Source organism: Stegostoma tigrinum, chromosome 23 (genome assembly GCF_030684315.1).
Source record: "Stegostoma tigrinum isolate sSteTig4 chromosome 23, sSteTig4.hap1, whole genome shotgun sequence".
In the NCBI taxonomy this organism is placed as follows: domain Eukaryota; kingdom Metazoa; phylum Chordata; class Chondrichthyes; order Orectolobiformes; family Stegostomatidae; genus Stegostoma; species Stegostoma tigrinum.
The window spans coordinates 21,488,849-21,511,771 of record NC_081376.1 but is presented as its reverse complement, the minus strand read 5'-3'; the positions used below and the strand labels follow the sequence as shown (position 1 = coordinate 21,511,771).

Below are 22,923 nucleotides of genomic sequence, written 5' to 3'. Positions count from 1 at the left end.
GGTGAGACATGCACACCCATTGAAACACGTTGCAACAGGTCAGGGATCATGGAAGATAGATTGGTTAATTACCCATGCTGCAGCCACTGAAGAGATGGGAATTGTTCAAGGTCATTTTGTAGCTGATTTAAGCGGATTAATTTGGTGCTGGTTAGAGGCAGTTCTGATGTAAATGAGTTGTGTTTCCATTTAATGAAGTGCATGCGAGAGTAATGTTAGCAATAACTAATGACAACAATTATGTGACTCACTGCAACTGATGCTATCGTAACCGTGCCTTTGAAATGAATTGCAACCTCACATTTTACCAGTGTATGGTTTATATCAGTTTGAGGATTTAGCCAGTGCTGAGTTCTCTCTTTCTCAGAAGCACATTACAGGGCCTTACCTGAGCCATGTGGCTCTAGGGAGCCATGTGATGGTTCACTTGTCTCTTTTACCACTAGCTGTCAGTCTTAAAATGAATGTTGCTGATAAATATTGAATGTGTTCATATGACTCTGCAAGCTGGTTTATCACTAAGTTGTGTTTCCCATAATGGTACAAGTTCACTCCACCTCAAATTACTTTCTCCTTTAATGTTGATAGTTTGGCTGATGTAACTGAGGATGTGACGTGCAAAACATTAAAAGCAGAAATCAGCACAGTGTTGCTTTCCCTTCAATGTCTAAAAATAAAGCAGATAAAGACCAGTAAAAAGAATGGGGAATATGAGGTGTTGGAGGCCATACTAAAAGGAAAGGAAAATGGTAGCCCATCTCCTGTATGACAGCAATGTCACCACAGAGAAACTTTGATTTGTAACAGCCAGCAATCAAGTCCACTCTGATATTTGTGTGGGGAATGGAGATTAGGAATGTGGCCAGGATCACGTACAAACTCTGAAGGGTTTCCGTACCTGTCTGGGGTTTATTCGCAAGGCTCCAACAAACCCTTTGAGATTTGTGACATGGGGCAAGAAGGATTGATTCCTGAACTCTCTGGAGAAACCTGGTCTTAATTGGCACAATTCCAGCATAAGTGACTATGTCTTTGAAAACAACTTGTTTATTTCCTTTGCTACCTGTGAATCTGAGCAATGTCCCCTCTAAGACATGCATGCGTGTGGCTGTGCATCACACATTGCAATACCCAGGCCACTTACAACGTTGTCAGAAATACTTATAGCATCAATTGTAACTTTGAAAATGTAAATTTCCAGTGAGCAAGAAAGAATGGAAGTTTGTAGCCCACCCAATGTAAAGAAAATTCTGGAAGGAACATTGGATCCAAAGCTCTGATGACACATTGCAGAGGAACAAGCTTTATTTGCAACTTAATGGAAGCAGGAATGCTGCCACAATGTCTTACCATTGTCTGGAAGCAGGAGTGGAGCTGAGTTAGGAATTGGGGCTTTCCAGGAGCAGCCAGGACTCTCTTCTCCACCATGGTGCACTCCACATCATCATCCTGGATCACCACATCCTTCTTCAGGATTTTGATGGCATACAGTTCATCAGTGCCCTTCCTTTCAGCCAGCATCACCTGCAATGCAGAGAGAGGACAAGTGCACCATGAGTCTGTGTTGGACACTGCTGGCCCAGCACCACCTTTACAATTAAACAACACATCTGAATGTTGCCAATTCACATCCTCCCTTTACCTAATCCCACAGTCACCTTCAGCTCACTTCTGGGTCTTACTCACTGACCATGTTTCACTGTGAAGCTAAGCACTAGGTCTCCTCAGCATTGGAGGATATTAAAGACAAGTTTGAATTTGTCTTCATTGTCATTCCACCTATCAAAAAAATCTTTCGAGTCTAGGTCATTAGATTGTAACCAGAAGCAGGAATACTAAGTGATTTTCTTTTAATGCAGCAATACAGAGATCAGTTGTAGCATCTGTACTGCTGTTCTATCTCTCACTAAGGTTAACACAGCACTGACTAAAGATCGATCCTGAGGCTTGCTAGTTGTGCTAATAACAGACTGTACCTTTGTTCACTGAGGCACTAAGGTGAATTACATGGGCTGAGTGTTAATAAGAGTGCCATAAAGATAATGATTCAGTGGGAGGTGACAGCACAGAGGACCTTATTGAGAAGGATGTGGTAGATTGGGAGAGTGCAGGCTATATTACTATCACTGTGTAGAACTGAATGTATATACAGAAGGTTTAAAGGGTAGCTTGATTAAAGTATAGAGGTTGTTTGGCTGGCTGGATTACTGGTTTTGGAAAACAGAAATGTAAACTCTTCCCTGGAATACTGTGAACTGTTTGCACCAATTCTGCAGTGTTTCCCCAAATCTACGACTGACCTTACAGTCGGAGGGAATTGTCTTCTTGACTGAGAACACATCTAAAACACATTACCCTTTGAATCTTTAAGCTTTCCACTGGAACTGGATAGCTGAACCTGGATCCTACTAAATACAAGCAACATACCGCGCGATAATGCTCTAATGTACCATCATACAATATACAACAAAACAGGAGATAACATCAAATACACAGCAACATGACATGCAAAATAAAATAACCTGGTGACTCAGAGCCAAATACAATACAATAAAGCAGCAAGCCAATACTGTAAAACAAAACATTATACAATAAAATGCACCCAAAGAAGTTTTACATACAAAAAGTCGACCACATGCTATAGCGGTCAACATAAATACATCAACTAAAACGATACGAAGAAGACAACAAAATAACTAGGACAGTGGAATATATTAAAACCTTGGCCAACACCATGTTACCAATACTGGTCCTCAGAACCTGGACCATTTATCGCACCTACTCACCTCTCAAACCCTAAGACACCCTCTTGATTGAGAGTCTTTACAATTTTCTTTCAGAAAAGGAAGTGGAAACAGAATCTTTCAAGGTTTCTGAGGCAGAGATTGATAGATTCTTGGTAAGCAAGGGTGTGAAAAGTCATTAGATAGGGATTTGTGGGATTGTGGATTTGTGGTTAGTCAGATCAGCCGTGATCTGATCACAGTCTAAGAATACCAGGTAGGCCATTTAGGGCTGGGATGAGGGGATGGTTCTTCACCCAGAGCATGGCGAGCCCCTGAAATCCTCTGCCAAAAGAAGTGTTTGAAGGCAAAACTTTGAAGTTTTCAAAAAGGAGTTAGATATAGTTCTTACTGCTAAAGGGATCAGAAGAGGAGAAAATGGAAACAAGGGACTGAATTGGATGATCAGTCACAATCTGAATGGTGGAACAGGCTTGAAGAGCAAAATGGCCTACTCCTGCTCCTAATTTCTATGTTGCTGTAATCTTACTAAATGACAGGTCAGGCCTGGGGAACCTTATTCATATGTTCCCTACAGTTCTTCAAAGAAACAGATGGACTTTTACAACAATCCTGTAGTTCTACGGCCACTCTTATGGATATTAGCTCTTTGTTCCAAATTTATTTAATAATCGAATTCAAAATTCCCTAGCTGCTGTGGTGAATTCTGGATCATCAGTCGTGGTCTCTGGATTACCACCCCACAAACATAATCACTGCATCTCTGTATCCACCCCTGTTCAACAGATCAACATAAAGAGGAAGTGTTTGGATAGAGGTTCAGGAGATTGCCTCACAGTATGTGTTGAGACTGGTTTAGGATTCTGCTTTGGGTAGCACACTGAAGCAACTCCCAAATTGCACAATGCAATTTATTCTCTGGCTGTGAACAAGACAACAAACTCTGTCCAGTTTCTGACTGAAAAAAAATTCTGCTACTAATCCTGAAATCAAACATTCTGGATCAGACTAACAGGATGTTTGTACTGTTTTGTTACAGGATTACAGCAGGCTGCTTTAAGTGAGAAGCTGGAAGACATGAAAATATATTCCAATCTGGATCAGTGTTAATAGAATTTTAGAATGGAGAATCCTCAAACTCCTCCAGGGAACAGGGCTGATTACAAACCACCAATTCTGAGCCATCTGCTTGGAACAACTGCAGTGGATGTGCATGATATACCACAGGCTCAATTCTTGCTCATTCAATTTTGATTTATAGCTTCAGGATGTGGTGAGAGTGTTATGAATGAAATGACAGATTCCAGCCTCTAATTTAGCAGATCTTTCTCTTCATCACAGCTGATACATCAGACAGACTCAGTGAAACACCCTGCAGTGCAATAAAAGTAGGCGACGCTCTGTTATGAAAGCCAGAGAATGCACAAGATTGTTTTCAATTGTGTTGCTGACTCTCAGCAACTCATTTGCTCAATCAATGTTACATCTACCCAGTGGCAGGAGGAGAACTGCATGGATCATGGCTGTTCTTCTCTATTTCAGAATATCTGTCTCCCGTATGGGAGGTCAGTCATGTTTCAGTGGATAGCACTCTCACCTGAGCCTGAAGGTTTCATGGTCAGATCCAGCAATACAGTGGGTACCACCTTTTGGCTGAGACTTGAAACTAATGCCCTGTCTTCATTTCAGACGGGTGTAAAGTGAGAGCTCCCAATCTCTGGCCAGACATTTATCATGCGGCCAGCATCTCTAAGCGATTACTCGCACTGCTGCATGTTGGGAATTGTTTCTCTGCTTAGAATGCGTTGAGCAGTTTGTGTTAGCGTATACTGGAAAGGCCTTTCCTCTCACATACAACGGCACACACTGAACCGGTGTGGCAGCGCATTTCTTACTTTTCCAAAGCTGCCCTTCCCCAGCACCATCAAGAAGTTGAAGTCTGTCAGCTTCATCCGATCGCGATTGCCGTTGTTGTCAATTTTGGACCACGAGCTGGATCTCTTCTCCTCGGCAGCTTTAGAGCCTGGGCCAATTCTGGCTCTCTGCAAATAAAACAGAACAAAACAGCAGCTGAATCGGAAACTATGGGAGCTGTTCCATCAGGATCTGAAACAGGAGGAGCTACAATGGATTCCCAAGAGTACAGGCTGCTGGATGTGCAGACAGAATGCTTTGAGTGGCAATGATGGATGTACAGGATGGACTGCCAGGTTCGAATGATAAATGATAGAGGCTGCAACAAGCCTCCAAGAGTGGCCACTGCTAGAGCCAGCGCTCAACCAATAGCGGGGAAGGTGTGTACTGCTACACTAGTGGTTGGTGCGAGCAGACTCCCAAGAATAGGATGCACTGTGGGAAACGGCCAAGGGTGGAGCATTGGGGTGGGTTTGTGGCATTGTTCGAGGTGGTTTTGTATTGGTGCTTGAGAGGCAAGACGTGGGAGTGCCTGCTATCCCAAAGCCGTGTTGTTGAGAGATAAGGCTGAGAATCACTGGTTGTGCTGGGTGAAGAGAAGCCATGGACGATCCTGGGGTTGCATCCAGGAACAGACGGGCAGAAGTGGATGTTGAAAGAAATGCTGATGGCGCTGGGGCACTGAAACAAGAAGATGTGAAGGATATAAGATTGAAGCACCAGTGAAAGACGGCCATTCATTTTATTGCATACAGTAAGGTCAACAGTAAAACAAAACTCAGTAAGATTAACACTTTATAGTGATCCAACCTTCAATCAGCGTCATTCAGCTTAGCTCTCCAATCAATGCGATTTCTATTCTTTGCAGAATTCAAGCAATATAAACTACAATGGAAACTCCCCGAGGATTTCACTGGAGCAGGACTCCAGCCTTAGCCTCCAACTCCATTTATTCTAAATGTAAACACCCAAACCATGATTGGATTCTAGCAGTAACTCACTCCCCGATCTCTGTTATTCTTTATACAAACTGCTTGCTTGGATTACAGAGTCTAACCCACTGCCAGGTATCTATTGTCCTACACATAATTTTTCACTGTAATATTCTCGTAACACTGTGGTTTCAGTAGAGAGACTGAAACAGTTGACTGTCAAACTGAAGAATAATATCATCACCCCTAATGAATAAGAATTTCTGCACTGTCCCAATATTTCTGTCCCTTTGAATTGAGTACAGTCAGTTATCAGCCAGCAGCCGGCAGCAATCATGGTGGCAACGCCAGGATAAATGAGGAGTGAAAGGCAGTGAGCGCAGCAAATAAAGGTTACTTTGAAGACTGATAGACAAAGATGGGCAATGTGTGCAGGCAGAATTTCAATTAATTCTATAGATAAATGCCGCAGGCTGGACAATCCATTTGTCTGAAGCACTGACAACAGATGCTGCTCCTCTGGGTCATTCATTGGACAAACAGTCAATTGCCAGCATTCTCTTACATTATAAATAACACAGGAAAGAATAACTTTAAACTATGTGCAACACATGCATACTGAGAAGGTATTACAATTCAAACAGGCAGAATGTGCTGGTAATCAAACCGCAGTATTCCATGAGTCAGACTATTAGTATAAGTACAGTCATGGAAGTATACCGCACAGGAATAGACCCTTCAGTCCAACTCATCAATCTAGTCCTATTTGACAGCATTTAGCCAATATCCCTCTAAATCCTTCCTATTCATGTAGCCATCCAGATGCCTGTTAGATGTCGTAATTGTATTAGTTTCCACCAATTCCTCTGGCAGCTTATTCCACACGCACCGCCCTCTGCGTGAAAAGGTTGCCCTTAGGTTCCTTTTAAATCTTGCCCCTCTCATCCTAAACCTATAGCCTCTAGTTTTGGACTCCCCCAGCCTGGGGAAAGACCTTGTCTATTTATCCTATCTATGCCCCTCATGATTTTATAAACCTCTATAAGGTTACCCCTCAGCCTCCAGCGAAAATAGCCCCAGTCTATTCAGCATCTCCCTATTGCTGAAACCCTGCAATGCTGGCAACATCCTGGTAAATCTTTTCTGGACCCTGTTTTGACTTAATCGTCAAAATAGCCAATAGTTTCCCTTTTGTACTGCTATCCTGCACAAAAAAAAGACTTCCATCAAATTTTAAAAGGACTTGCATCAATTTTTTCATGAACTTAAAAATAGCCAGTTTGTTATAAAACAATACTCAAAAACTCTAAAAACAAATGGAAAAAACTGGTCAATGTCCAAATTACAATCCAGAATTAAAACTAGATCCCCTTTTAAACACAAACACATTCAAACAATGCAAAAGATGGAGACTCTGCAGGTATGATATTTTGAATAATTTTCTGATGGCTTCATACATTTACATTACTCCTAATGCCCATTTGACTCTCTTGAGGTCAAAATTCCTTGGCTATTCCTTTTCCAATTCAATGCAGCCTTTCAAAGTCTTTGACTGTACATCACCAAAGCTAACTGGTTTGCACACCTTGGGCAGCACTGTTAATTGTGCAATCACCTGCAGAAACCTCCTCTGAAAGTAATGCATAAATCTCATGTGCTCTACCTGTCAACCTGCAATACATTAACAGTGCCCAGTGTTGCTACCTTCACAACTGAAATGAAGAATGCACCCACGCCCTTTTCTTTACCTTTTGATGGGGCATGTACAAAATTAAACATAGCTTAACTTGACTAGACCAAATTTTTCCTACTCGAGTCTTTCCACAACTGAAGTTTCTCTTTTTAGCCTCTAGTCTTCAAAGCCAGTGTACTCTTTTAATTCTTTCATTTATTCTTTTCTCTCTCTCCTGAAATTCCAGTTTCAGCCTCCTGAGCTTCACTTCCCTCTGGAGCACTCATTTTCCTTTTCTTCCCTTTGCAGCGAGCGCTTCTCTCTCAAGTTAATGTTCTTTTCCAAAATTTCAAATTCATTCTCTGCTTTTTTGAATTCCAATTCTAAGTGCTTCATTTTCTTTTCCTCATGCTCAAGCTGCTTTATCTGCAACTGAATTCCAACCATCGTCAATGATTATTACATGGAGAGTTTCCACCAATTCTAAATAATCTGCCAATTGCTTCATAATCTCTGACTTTCACCTTTAACTCCTTTGTCAATTCTATTATCTTAGTTTTTGTTTAATCTTGTAAATGAGTCAGGAATAACTTTTCTACCTGCCATTAAATTTTAGGTATTTCAGTGCCATTCTAGTTTTAGAAAATGAGAAACCTGGTATCTGTCCTCTTATTACTTAGCGATTTATTGTTTTTCAGAATCCAGTTACCCATTCTTACTTTCAGATTCAGGTTTTCTGGCAATTAAGAGAAAAGAAATCCACCTCTTACCTCCCTAAAGGCTTTGCTCGGCTGTCTTTCCAAAATCATTTGTTTTTTTGTAATTTGCAGTTGAATCACAGCTTGTATTAAGCTGTTGACCTCGTTCCTCGGTTAAAACCTCATTTAATCCAGATTGTGTGCAAATAGTTCAATTTCTACATAAATATAGATATGTAATCCCAACAAAAGGCTCTTTTGAAATTTCCTGCTGATCCTGCACAGTCTTCCTACATTCTCACATACTACCCAGGAAATTTGTTGATCGCTCACTGTCTCCAATGCTGAATCCTCATCGAGTTTAGTGGATAGCTGTATAAACATGAGGTACAGGCAGCAATGTAACTAAAGGACACCTGTGGCTTTTATATAGACAGAGTTACAGCCTGGAGTGTAATTGCTGGATCTGGAATGACTACAGGCTGAATGTTAAGCTTATGCAGCCAATGCATCTTTTTGCTTGTATTATGTATGTTGTCCACGCGGACCCCCTTTCTTCAGTTGTTCTTATGAATTTGGCTCTCTTTTGTTACTCACCTCAAACTTCTGCCTCAGTTCCTCATTTCCTTCTGTATCCTCTTCAGGTGGCACTGGCACATTGTAATATTCACCTTCTTCCTGGCTCAGCAACTTGTACCTGTGCAACAGGGGATTTACATATATTTTTGAATTGACTACACCTTGTTGGTGTGGCTACTATCCAATAATCTCAGCTCATAGTTTAAAACATTTCACAAAGTGAGTAAAGTCTAATTCCTAACTCGAATATAAACAATCAAGTATTAATGCTGCATTTCTTGACAGAGCCCCTCTGTCTTCTGCATCTGGGACTAAAGCATGGTTCCTCTCTATAGCAGCAAATGCTTTGTTAAACAGTCCACACTCCCCAGTATACACTGGGGGGTGGGGTGGGTGTGGTGTTGGAGAGCTACTGCAGAGGAGTTGGACGTAGAGTTCACTGCCAGTGTGTAGTTTGGAGAAGTCAAGGTGTGGGCACTGAGGTAGCAACATCCAACATCATCACAAATATATAATCAGAGATAACACCATTCCAGGCAAGAACAGGATCTGACTGAGTTCTGGCCAGTTGTGTAACCTCTAAAAGCTGACACCATCTGGGTGAGGAAGGAGAAGGCTCGCAGTGTCCAGGGTACCAGAGCCTTTGAGGGATAAGTACAACAAATATAGAAACTCTCCCCAGCTGGGAAGGGGGACATTGAATCATAAACCGTCCTTCACTGAGTCTCGGAACCTGATAGTCAACATCCCAGGGCTACCACTGTCGCAAACACAGCTGCATTGATCACTATTTGTAAGTTAAATATGAATAAGTAGAGATATAGAGAAACAAATGGTGATAAGTTACATCTGATGTAACTGAATGACAGAGCAGCATCCTTCAGTTCAAATTAAGTGAGTTTTACTGACGAGTGGGCAGCTGGGCACTTCAAAGAAAACAAAGATGACTGTGACGTAACCTTGTCCCTGTTTAGCTGGTTAGGGTCAAACTGTCCTTTGTTGGTTTTCAGTGATTTTAAGTTACCCAAACCACTAAACCTGGAACAAGAAAGCATCATTGCTCTGAAGCGCCGATAATATGGAGCTTTCTAGATCTTATCACCTTCAAATCAGAGAGAAAGTAATTACATCGTGTATGAAGATCACTCTTTCACTTACCACCCATTGACCCCGGCTTTCTGCAGCTCTGAGATTCCGAAGGACAGGGAGCCCATAAAATCGTTCCTGGTGGTTAGGTCCCAGTCCCATATTCCGATTGAAAGCCGTCGATCTTTATCAGAATCCTTTAGATTGCTGTTGGTGGAAAACAGGCATGAGCAGTAAGAATTACACGGCTAGGAAGTTATTGGAGGAATCATACAGGGATTGGAGTTACTGGCATATAGAGAGCAAATGTATCAAGCATATAAAAACTAAAAGGGAGGCAAAAAAAAAAGAACATGGACAATTAAGGTGATTTACACACAGTGGCAGGATGTAGCTGAAATACTGAATGAATACTTTGCAAGCATCTTCACCAAGGATGTAATTAACATATAGCAAGGAACTAAAGTTGATGAAGTTGAATAAAGTTGAATATTTGGTCTTCCTGATGTATACTAATGATCTAGAACTTGGTATAAATGGCATAATTTCAAAATTTGTGAATGATTTGATTCTTCAAAACTTTCTTAACTATAAGGAATGTACAACTTCAAAGGACATGGGCAAGTGGTTGGAAGGGGCATACAAGTGGGAGTTGAGGTTCAATGGAGAAAACTGGGAAGGGATTCCTTTTAAAAACCAAAAGAACTGCAGATGCGGTAAATCATAAACATAAAGGGATTCCTTTTAGTAGGAAGAAGATGGAGAGACAGTATCACATAAAGGGGTCAACTCTAAAGGGACAGCAAGAGCAAATGAACCTGGGCGTAAATGTTCACAAATCATAGAAAGTTTGAGGGCTGGTTGAGATTAATAATGATTAACAATGCATACTGGGAAGGTGATAGCCTAATGGTTTTATTCCTTGACTTTTAATCCAAAGACCCAGACAACGTTCTGGGGACCCAGGTTTGAATCCCGCCATGGCAAATGAATGAATGAATTAAAAAAAATACGGTATCCTAGGCTTTACAAATCAGATAATTGAGTCCAGGAACAAACAAGAAAGTTATGCTAAGTTGTACTCATCTGGAGTATTGTGTTCAGTTCTAGACATTTCACATTAGGTGAGATGTGAAGACATTAAAGAGAGAGGGCAGGGAAAGTGTGGTTCCTGGAATGAACAACCATAGTTACAAACATTATTAAATTTGGGACTATTTTCCTCGGAGAAGAGAATCTAACAGGAGATTTAATTGAGGCATTGAAATTAACAGTTCTGAACAGAGTAGGGAAGCTCTACCCACTGATGTAAGAATCTGAAATGAGAGGTTAAAGATTTAAAGTAATTGGCAAAAGCAGCAAAAGCGATGTGAGGAAAATCTTTTTGTCCAGCAGTGAGTGGTTAAAGTTCTGTATGCACAGCTTGGAAACGTGTGGTCGATGACAGCATTTTAAAGGGACTGAGATTGTTATCTGAAAAGGAAGATTGTGGAAGGTTAAGGGGAGAAGTTGGGGAAATGCCGCTCAGTGAAATGCTCACTTGGAGAACCAGTGCAGACATGAGGAACCAAATGGGCTTCCTTTTGCATTGTAACAATTCTGTTATTCTGCGACATGGACCATGAGCACAGAACTAGAGCAACACAGTTTGTAGTGAATAAGCCTCCCACAAGACCACATTTGTCAACAACAGGGAGAAGGCACATTCTCAACAAAAGCATTTGAAAAGCATTTTTTAAAAATTAAGCTCGGATGTGGACACTGCAGGTAATACTGGCATTTACCAACTACTCCTAGTTGCCCCTTCAGAAGGTGGTGATTGGTGCTGTGATAGGATGTAAATGCGCTTTAAAGGGATGATTCGTAAACGGTTGTCAATCGCTACAACTCAACACCGGGTGCGGTGTATTATTACCATGGTTTTGAATTCAGAATATAGCAATAGCTATTGAGATCAGTTCACATGTACGCAGTCTCTGGGTAAACTGCGTGTATGTACAGCTTCAAATGCACACTACACATCACCTCCAATCAAAGAATCCACATTATTGTTTTAACAATTCTAGTAATTACTTCAAATGAAAGAATATAACAGTTACCCTCCTCCCCACATGTGCAGTCTGTGTGGTTAAAGTGCTCCCACAGGGTTGTGAGGGAGGAGGCTTCGAGACTTCAACCAGCAATGATGAAGGAACGACTAATATGTCACCAAGACAGGCTGATGCAGCCCCTTCGAGGTGTCAGAAGGTGGAGTTTAGGGATGACCTGCCAAAGATACCTTGGTGAATTTCTGTAGTACAAAGCGAAGACCCGGTATACAGTGAAATTACAAGGAATTGATTTGGAGGGAGGGAATGTTCTAGATGGCGCGCCGGGTTGTCATTCAAATAGACTGATTCAGTTACAGGTGAGTTAACTCAACCCAAAACAAAAGGAGCTAGGTAAATATCTGCCTAAGATTTGGGCTAAGGTTAATAAAAGTGAGGATAGAATGCAGCCAGCCAGAATCAACACCATAACCATGATAGAACTGTGTCGGCCCTGAGGTCATGTGCTCGCTTAACAAATTCTCCAGATTTCTAGAGTGTTGGATGGAAGTTTATATCCTTACAATGTGAAAGTCTCATTCCAGACTGGATTCAAGGAGCATTTGATGGTCTTGGTTTTCTGCTTGCTCTCACTTTTAGGATCAGGAATCAGTTTCAGCTTCACGTATGGATCGGACAGACCATTGGGATCCATTGGAACCAGGTTCCTAGCCTCCTTCACTGTTTAAAAACATAATCCAAAGAAGAAGCAAATGACTTCAAACAGGAGACAATTTGTGACTATACACTATCAGTATGGTGGATTTTTTTTATTTCAATAAACATTAACTTCTCACATCAATTTGAACTATTTGCTCTACCATTCACTGACAACAAACAATCAGAGAGCCAATGCACAGTACGTTACATTCAGCACTTCATTCAGCTCTAGAGACTACATTTCTAACTTCTTTTTATAATTATTCTGCTATATTATTTGCGATGTCAACAGGGAAATATAGGACGACATTTAAATATTTGAGTACTTAAGTTGGGAATGTTTGATGGGACAGTTTCAAAGAAGTTTTTTTAAGATTAGATTCCCTACAGTGTGGAAACAGGCCCTTCGGCCCAACAAGTCCACACTGCCCCTTGATATATCCCACCCAGAGCCATCCCCTATAACCCACAAACCCCTGAACACTATGGGCAATTTAGCATGGCCGATCCACCTAGCCTGCACATCTTTAGATTACAGGAGGAAACTGGAGCACCCAGAGGAAACCCACGCAGACACGGGGAGAATGTGCAAACTCCACACAGACAGTCGCCTAAGGCTGGAATTGAACCTGGGTCACTGGTACTGTGAGGCTGCAGTGCTAACCACTGAGCCACAGTGCCGCCCTATCGATCCAATCTGTCTCGTACTTGCCAAGGACAGTTTGTGGGACAGTTAGATGGAATTGTATTCTGTACCTAATCTGTACCAACAAGCTTAAAATTGTGATCAGAGATAATGGGAACTGCAGATGCTAGAGAATCCAAGATAATAAAGTGTGAAGCTGGATGAACACAGCAGGCTAAGCAGCATCTCAGGAGCACAAAAGCTGACGTTTCGGGCCTAGACCCTTTTGTGTTCCTGAGATGCTGCTTGGCCTGCTGTGTTCATCCAGCTTCACACTTTGTTATCTTGTACCAACATGATAATGTTTGATGCTCAGGGTTTGAGTTTTGGATTATTGTTTTACTAATGCTGTTTAGAAACATCAAGGAGAAGGCTTTAGGTATTTGAAATGTAAAGTGTTCTTAGTCCTAGTAGCAACATTGCTTATTTTAATGAGTACAGTAAAAACTACTAAAATAAATACCGAGAGCTTGTGATTAAATATTTTGCAGAATTTAAATAGATATGTGATTCCTTGGTTTGATAAAGAACTGCTTGAGACACTTCTTTCCCATTTTGTTCCAAAACACTTCTCCAAATTAAAGTTCAACAGCAGTTTAAGGAACACACATTTTAAAAGAAATCAAAGGCTCCTCATTGAAAGACAATCAAACAAGTGGAATGGAATTATGAGTGAGGAGGTGGAACTAAAATGCAGACAGACAGAGTGAAACATTGTGACAGTCACACATGAAATCCACTCAAGCACATCTCTGCTTTCAGGTACAGTGCCCTTCAGCAAAAATCTAGAACATTTGGACAGCAACTGCTCACATCTCTTGGGAGTAATCAACATATCTCTCATTCAGCAAATCTAATGTACAGCAACTGTCAGGGAGGCAGTGGTGTAGTGGTATAGCCAACAGGCCAGTAGCCCATAGACCCAGCTAATGCTCTGGGGACATAGATTCTGATCCTGTCATGGCAGATGGTGACTGTTGAATTCAATTAATAAATCTGCAATTAAAAGCTGGTTGATCGTCATAAAATCTGACTTGGCTTACTAATGCCGTCCTAATAACTCCAGGTCCACAGCAATGTGGTTGAAATGTCCTTGGAAATGTATCTCACTGCTACAACAGCTGATAAAAGGAATGAAACTGGATGGACCACCCATCATCACCAACAACATAGCGCCCTGTCGACTCTGCAAAGTCCTCCTTTCTAACATGTTGGGGCTTGTGCCACATTTAGCATAGCTGTTCTGCAGACTTGTTAAGCAATAACCTGATATTGTCTGTATGAGTCAGCTGAAATAACGATGTTTCACACACCACCATCACTATCTGTGGGTCTGTCTTATTGATGCTAGTGGCACAGTGGTTTACAATTAGAAAGTAATTGTGCTGGGCATCTTCAACATTGACTGCAGACCCCATGTCTCTTGGCATCAAGGTAAACATGCACAAGGATACTTCCTCCCGACTACCACTGCCCCACTGATCAATCAGTTCCCCTCCGTGCTGAACACCACTTGAATGATGCACTGAGGTTGATAAGGGCAAGAGTATACTGTGGGTGGGCACTTAAAATGTTCATCATTCAGAGGGGCTGGTCAGGTCCTAAAGGGTGTGGCTGTTAGACTGGGTCTGTGGAAGGTGGTGAGGGAACTAACAAGTAGAGAAAGCTTCTATGACCTCACCCTCACCAATTTATTTGTAGTGTCTGCCATGACAGTATGACTGACCATCATGTAGTCCTGGTGGTGGCTATGCCCTGTCTTCCCATTGAGGATACGGACATGCCAGGGGGTTAATACCGTCTGCAGGAGTGCATGCCAGGAGATGCAATAGGCACAAGTAAAAATGAGCTGTCAACCTGGAGACACTACAGCACTGGGTTACTTGCATGCTGAGCAGTGTAAGCAGCTTGCAATCCCTCAACCAACAGATCATTTTGAAGCACTGCAGCCCAACTACAGTCATGAATGGTGGCAAATGGTGAAATGGCTCACTAGAGGAAGAGGTAGGTTCACAAACACCTCCAATCTCAATGATGGGGGTGCCAGCATCTCAGCTCATTCAGTTTGACTCACTACATCTGCACTTAAGCAAAAGCTGGAGACCCTGGTTACTGCTCGACACAGAGCAGGCAACAAAGAGGTGAGCTTGGGAACGACTGCTGAAAAGGGGCTGTTAAAGACAAGCAGTTGGAGATCGCACTGACAACATTCTGGTGATAGGAGTAAAGACTGAATGCTCCAGAACCAGATGCACTTATAGCCAAGCCGTTCCACTTGAGTTCCAACACTGGTCTCCACCTTGAAATGTGCAAAGTTTCCCGGCTCTGGCTTGTCCACAAAATGCAGGAAAATTTCCACCTGGCCAATTACCAATCCGACAGTCTCTTCTCCGTGAAAATCTCCAGTCCAGCCAATAGCACTCCACCCCAGGTTTTTGTTCTGCTGCATAGATTACAGAGGTCTGTACGGGACAGTGACTTTGGAGTGGGACAGTAATCCACTGGCATGCTGATTGGCTTCTGTACAGTGTGCAGAAAACCTCCAAGATGCAAGTCTTTTTTTTAATTTCCCTGCCAAGCCACATTCATTCCCTGCTTGGAACTATATTGCCATTGTTTCCTCATAGAATCCCTACAGTGTGGAAACAGACCCTTCAGCCCAACATGTCCACACCGCCCCTTGGAGCGTCCCACCCAGACCCATCCCCCTATAACCCACACACCCCTGAACACTAGCCTGCACATCTTTGGACTGTGGGAGGAAACCGGATCACCCGGAGGAAACCCACGCAGGCACGGGGAGAATGTGCAAACTCCTCACAGTTGCCCGAGGTTGGAATCGAACCTGGGTCCCTGGTGCTGAGAGGCTGCAGTGCTAACCACTGAGCTATCGTGCTGCACTTACTGGGTCAAGAGCCTGGTCTCTTCCTACAACATAGTGGGAGCAGTTACCCTTCGTCCCCGTAGACTGCAGTGACTCAAGAAGGCAGCTCACCATCACCTTCCCAAGGCACCTGGGGATGGGCATGTTGGTATATGTTGGCCTAGCCAGTGATAGGCTCATCCTGTGAATGAATACCAAAATAAAACTGCCATTGTGGCACAGCAAGCTCCCAGCAACATGCATGAAATGAATGAGCAATTGTTTGGTTTCTCTAGACGTATCAGATGAGAGAGAAATCCAGGCAAACAGCAGCGAGTTCACCCAATGCAATCAGTGAGGTATTTAACTCTGATCAGAGCCATCAGACAGGATCTTGGTTTAATGACACAATCTGATGTGTGAAATAGAATGTAATTTGCCACATTCAGATTCAGGAATAGTGCGGAGGTGGCGGGGGGAGTACTTCATCCTTCACAATAAAGCACTGCCCTCTAATGGCCATGTTAGAAATTGCGCTATTAAAGAGGAAAACAAAAGACTTGCATTTGCAGTGCACCTTTTACAGGTCTGGGCATCCCAAAGTATTTTACAGCCACATGATGCACTTCTGTGGTGTAGTTGCTGTTGTAGTGTTGATCCCTCTTCTTAGTCAAACCCATACCATGACTATGCTCTAATCTTACCACAGAAATTTTCAAATATACCCAAGTAAATTTTCAATGTCATTGTTCAATTTTGCTGGTCTTCCGTAAAAAGGAGTCAGGCAAACATTTAGAATTGTAGAAGCCCTACTATGTGTAAAGAAGCCATTAGGCCCATTTGGATCTGCACTGACCCTCCAAACAGCATTCCACCAGTACCCAGCCCCCTACCATATCCCTGTAACCCCATATTTGCCACGGCTAATCCATTTGGCCTACACATCCCTGGAAACTATGGACAATTGTTCTTTTAGCGTGGCCAATCCATCTAACCTGCACATCTTTGGACTGTGGGAGGAAACCAGAGCACCTGGATGAAACCCAAGCAGACACAGGGAGAATGTGCAAACTCCACACAGTTGCATGAACTGGGCTCCCTGGTGCTGTGAGGCAACAGCGCCAGCCACTGAGCACCTGTGGCTCACTACCTCAGGAATGGAAGGAGTTACATGATTAAACCTGGTGTGATCACTCACTGGTGCCAGGAAAATAACGGTCAATATCAGGCTGGTTCAACATGAGCTGTAAGATAAAGTTGTCAAGCATTTCTCAAATTACCCTTAGGCTTCATTTCACTGATTTTTATTCAACGTCCTGACAAGAACAAAAAGGGTGAACAGTCTAGAGTGACACATTGTAAACGGGTTGTTAGGGAAATGGAATGGGTTGGGGAGGGGCTACAGCAAAAAACTTGAAGTTGGAATTTCGAGGGTTTCAGAAGTATTTTAGAGACAATGGGTGGAGGATGAGGACATGTGATATTGATTCTTGCCAATGAACAATGCATATCCCATCACATTCTGTAAACCTAACACTCAATCAAGTTTATCAATACTCGCAGGGTCGGCTTGGGATTGTAAAAAGAAAAAGAAAACCCGCATTTATATACCATCTTTTCATAACCTTGGGACATCCTAATGTGCTTTACATTCAATAAAATTTCTTTTTGAAATGTGGTTACTGTAGCAACATGGTAAAATGCACCAGTCAATTTGCTGGTCGTAGAAGGATCTCAAAAATACTAATATAACAGTAGATTATTTATTTTAGTAATGCTTGAGGGCTAATTACTCTACTTTGTTTTGAAGAGTGTGACAGGATAGTTGTGCCATCCTTAACAGGGCCTAGACTTTGTCTCTCATTGGAATCAGTGCTGCAAACCCTTTGTGCTAGCCTGCATGCTAACCTAGAATTTGTGCTCAAGTCGCTGGGCGTGACTCGAACCCACCTTTTTGGCACCGACCAAAAAACCTTGACGTATGTCACATTGAATCAACGTGTAAGAAACCTTCTGACTTGAGTCAGAAGCATGAGTACTACCTACTGAGCCATGGTTGACAATGGGGGTATGCTGGCTGAGGCTATCCTACGAGATAAAGTTTACCATCTTCAAGGCATGTGCAAGAACCAAGAGACTGGTAGGGTCTCCAGTGGAGTGTTCTGTACCCTTGACCGCGTCTCCCGCATTTCCCGCGACACATCCCTCACACCCCGCCCCCGCCACAACCGCCCCAAGAGGATCCCCCTCGTTCTCACACACCACCCTACCAACCTCCGGATACAACGCATTATCCTCCGACACTTCCGCCATTTACAATCCGACCCCACCACCCAAGACATTTTTCCATCCCCACCCCTGTCTGCTTTCCGGAGAGACCACTCTCTCCGTGACTCCCTTGTTCGCTCCACACTGCCCTCCAACCCCACCACACCCGGCACCTTCCCCTGCAACCGCAGGAAATGCTACACTTGTCCCCACACCTCCTCCCTCACCCCCATCCCAGGCCCCAAGATGACATTCCACATTAAGCAGAGGTTCACCTGCACATCTGCCAATGTGGTATACTGCATCCACTGTACCCGGTGCGGCTTTCTCTACATTGGGGAAACCAAGCGGAGGCTTGGGGACCGCTTTGCAGAACACCTCCGCTCAGTTCGCAACAAACAACTGCACCTCCCAGTCGCAAACCATTTCCACTCCCCCTCCCATTCTCTTGATGACATGTCCATCATGGGCCTCCTGCACTGCCACCATGATGCCACCCGAAGGTTGCAGGAACAGCAACTCATATTCCGCCTGGGAACCCTGCAGCCATATGGTATCAATGTGGACTTCACCAGTTTCAAAATCTCCCCTTCCCCCACTGCATCCCTCAACCAGCCCAGTTCATCCCCTCCCCCCACTGCACCACACAACCAGCCCAGCTCTTCCCCCCCACCCACTGCATCCCAAAACCAGTCCAACCTGTCTCTGCCTCCCTAACCGGTTCTTCCTCTCACCCATCCCTTCCTCCCACCCCAAGCCGCACCCCCAGCTACCTACTAACCTCATCCCACCTCCTTGACCTGTCCATCTTCCCTGGACTGACCTATCCCCTCCCTACCTCCCCACCTACACCCTCTCCACCTATCTTCTTTACTCTCCATCTTCGGTCCGCCTCCCCCTCTTTCCCTATTTATTCCAGTTCCCTCCCCCCATCCCCCTCTCTGATGAAGGGTCTAGGCCCGAAACGTCAGCTTTTGTGCTCCTGAGATGCTGCTTGGCCTGCTGTGTTCATCCAGCCTCACATTTTATTATCTTGGAATCTCCAGCATCTGCAGTTCCCATTATCTCTGAGCGTTCTGTACCGGCAGGTTTGCTTTTCTGCATCCCACCTGTGATTAGCTGCAGTGATGAGTATCTTCCAGAAGATGGCACCAATATTCCACCATTGCTGAGACCTATTGCAACATCGTTTTATTCTGGTCTAGGTCAAGCTAAATATTTAGAACATGAATATGGATTTTTAGAGATATTTAATAGTGCGCATTTCAGTTACAGTTTTGGCTTGGTGTAAACAGATCCTTGAAGGTCAGAAACAGATTTTAAACATGTCTGGGCTCATAACAAGTGACGTTGCACTTACCTAAGACAGTGAGTAGATCTTTAACTATCTCAGCCTTAATGAAAATACGGCCCCTTCGTTCAGTGTGATCCATCCCGCACATGCTGGGCACATTTGATACACACCGCTTGTGCACATTCATCATACAGGCTGGAAAACAAAACATAGATCACAGAATTTCCACAGGGTGAAAGCAGGCCGTTCGGCCCATCAAATGCACACCAACCCTCCAAACAGCATCCCACCTGGACCCACTCCCTGTAATCTATCCCTGTAACCCTGCATTTCCCATGGATAATCCACCTAACCTGCACACCTTTGAACTGGACATCTTCAGTTTGTCCAGTCCTCTTCAGGTGTTGCTGGCCCATGATGGTGCCAACTGCCCTCTGGGATCTCAGAGAGTTGACTAGGCCTGGTTAGTCATTAAACTCCCAACCTCCTGCCATTCTCCTCTGAGCCACAGATGTTCATTACCCATCTCTCACCCTGAACGGTCAAAATTCCCTTCAAGCCCCTAGGTGCTCAGAGCACCTCATCTTCCTGAATTCATTCGACTGAATGAGCTAACTCAAGGCAAACCTCAGAGCATCCTAGTGTCTTCTCATCATGCCCCAAACCCAGAATATTGTAATAGCCTTTAAAATCCAGAATCTTAATCTTGTCTAAACAAAGCCTTAGGATATGTTAAATCACATGTTAAACATAACCGCAGAAAGATTACAATATTAACTCTGAAGATTTAAATCCCCAAATGACTCATTAACATGGCTCAAGCTGCTAGCCCTCATACTGGGAAATATTAATCCCTATAACCTCAGTAAATTATGCCTATTGCTTCAGCAACGTGAGCTCAAATCTCTCTCCATGGAGATTTGAGTCGAATCTACAACTAATGTGGAAGCCTATCCTTTAAGGAAGTTTGCCATCCTCACCCAGTTTGGCCTATTTGACTTCAAACCCACAAGAATGAGGACAACTCCAAATTATTTCTGTAAGTAACTAACAGGTCACTCTGTCATATCGGTTTAAGAATGTGGCTGAACTCCACCAGAAATGCTGGCCTTGCCAATGATATTTCCTTTTGGAAGTCTCCACATTTTCCGAACTCTGCGATACATTCATCAAAGATGAGGCAGTAAACTTCCACCTTGGTTTATACACTTACAGTCACATTTCATGCCCTGGTGAATGAGGCCATACAGCAGGGAACCACAGTGGTCGCAGAACGTTGGGCTGGAATACGTATGAACCCTAAAACCATGTTTGTTCCGTGGATCCTAAAAGAAAGAAAATCAAAAAAACGTGGTTTGAAGTCAGCAATAAGCAAGATGAGGCTTTGTGGGGTAAGGAATAGAGAGAATTGTGAGAAGGAACAGAGATATACTGTTAACTCTAAACTCATGGTGAACATGATCTGAAACTATTACAGAGACAACACCAAAGGGACAAGGCTACAGAGCCATGGGCAGTTGGTTACCAAAGTGGTTTAATGGCCAATGGCTAGGAAACACTTTCTACACGACCAGATTTTCTATGGGGCTTCAGGGAGAGCTGGGCAGGGGATTGTGAGTACAACAGAGACAGAGCTCACCTCAGGGGTCACAAGGCAGAGGTCAGAGTGTGAAGAGAGAGGGTGCATTGATAAAGACATTGACAGAACACACTGAAAGGATTGATAAGTGTACATCTCCTCACATACACCCAATGGGATTGATGTAGCATGGTGGTAATTTCACTGCACCAGTGATGCTCTGGGTAACATGAGTTCAAATCCCAAGATGGCAGAAGGTGGGTTAATAAAATGTGAGGCTGGATGAACACAGCAGGCCCAGCGGCATCTCAGGAGCACAAAAGCTGATGTTTCGGGCCTAGACCCTTCATCAGAGAGGGGGATGGGGTGAGGGTTCTGGAATAAATAGGGAGAGAGGGGGAAGCGGACCAAAGATGGAGAGAAAAGAAGATAGGTGGAGAGGAGAGTATAGGTGGAGAGGTAGGGAGGGGATAGGTCAGTCCAGGGAAGACGGACAGGTCAAGGAGGTGAGATGAGGTTAGTAGGTAGGAGATGGAGGTGCGGCTTGGGGAGGGAGGAAGGGAAGGGTGAGAGGAAGAACAGGTTAGGGAGGCAGAGACAGGTTGGACTGGTTTTGGGATGCAGTGGGTGGAGGAGAAGAGCTGGGCTGGTTGTGTGGTGCAGTGGGGGGAGGGGACGATCTGGGCTGGTTGAGTCCACATTGATACTATTGGGCTGCAGGGTTCCCAAGTTGCTGTTATGAGTTGCTGTTCCTGCAACCTTCGGGTGGCATCATTGTGGCACTGCAGGAGGTCCATGATGGACATGTCATCTAAAGAATGGGAGGGGGAGTGGAAATGGTTTGCGACTGGGAGGTGCAGTTGTTTGTTGCGAACCGAGCGGAGATGTTCTGCAAAGCGCTCCCCAAGCCTCCGCTTGGTTTCCCCAATGTAGAGGTAGCCACACCGGGTACAATGGATGCAGTATATCACATTGGCAGATGTGCAGTTGAACCTCTGCTTAATATGGAAAGTCATCTTGGGGCCTGGGATAGGGTTGAGGGAGGAGGTGTGGTGGCAAGTGTAGCATTTCCTGCGGTTGCAGGGGAAGGTGCCGGGTGTGGTGGGGTTGGAGGGCAGTGTGGAGCGAACAAGGGAGTCATGGAGAGAGTGGTCTCTCCAGAAAGCAGACAGGGGAGGGGATGGAAAAATGTCTTGGGTGGTGGGGTCGGATTGTAAACGGCGAAAGTGTCGGAGGATGATGCGTTGTATCCAGAGGTTGGTGGGGTGGTGTGTGAGAATGAGGGGGATCCTCTTTGGGCGGTTGTGGCGGGGGCGGGGTGTGAGGGATGTGTTGCGGGAAATGCGGGAGACACGGTCAAGGGCGTTCTCGACCACTGTGGGGGGAAAGTTGCGGTCCTTGAAGAACCTGGACATCTGGGATGTGCGGGAGTAGAATGTCTCATCGTGGGAGCAGATGCGGCGCAGGCGGAGGAACTGGGAATAGGGGATGGAATTTTTGCAGGAAGGTGGGTGGGAGGAGGTGTATTCTTGGTAGCTGTGGGAGTTGGTGGGCTTGAAATGGACATCAGTTACAAGCTGGTTGCCTGAGATGGAGACTGAGAGATCCAGGAAGGTGAGGGATGTGCTGGAGATGGCCCAGGTGAACTGAAGGTTGGGGTGGAAGGTGTTGGTGAAGTGGATGAACTGTTTGAGCTCCTCTGGGGAGCAAGAGGCGGCGCCGATACAGTCATCAGTGTAACGGAGGAAGAGGTGGGGTTTGGGGCCTGTGTAGGTGCGGAAGAGGGACTGTTCCACGTAACCTACAAAGAGGCAGGCATAGCTGGGGCCCATGCGCGTGCCCATGGCCACGCCCTTTGTCTG

At 44.2% G+C, this 22,923-nt stretch overlaps 1 protein-coding gene across 3 annotated transcripts in view; it reads right to left on the bottom strand.

Moving 5' to 3' along the window:
* The window catches only part of prkcba (protein kinase C, beta a), a 270,274-nt gene that overhangs the window by 59,568 nt on the left and 187,783 nt on the right, over nucleotides 1-22,923 (bottom strand). For all 3 annotated transcript variants that reach the window (XM_059653984.1, XM_059653983.1, XM_059653985.1), the window contains 7 exons: nucleotides 20,696-20,807; nucleotides 19,549-19,677; nucleotides 12,237-12,393; nucleotides 9,698-9,832; nucleotides 8,558-8,657; nucleotides 4,640-4,786; nucleotides 1,351-1,524 (listed from right to left, as the gene is read on the bottom strand). In XM_059653984.1, the coding sequence (XP_059509967.1) occupies nucleotides 1,351-1,524; nucleotides 4,640-4,786; nucleotides 8,558-8,657; nucleotides 9,698-9,832; nucleotides 12,237-12,393; nucleotides 19,549-19,677; nucleotides 20,696-20,807 (954 nt within the window). The remainder of the gene's footprint in view (nucleotides 1-1,350; nucleotides 1,525-4,639; nucleotides 4,787-8,557; nucleotides 8,658-9,697; nucleotides 9,833-12,236; nucleotides 12,394-19,548; nucleotides 19,678-20,695; nucleotides 20,808-22,923) is intronic.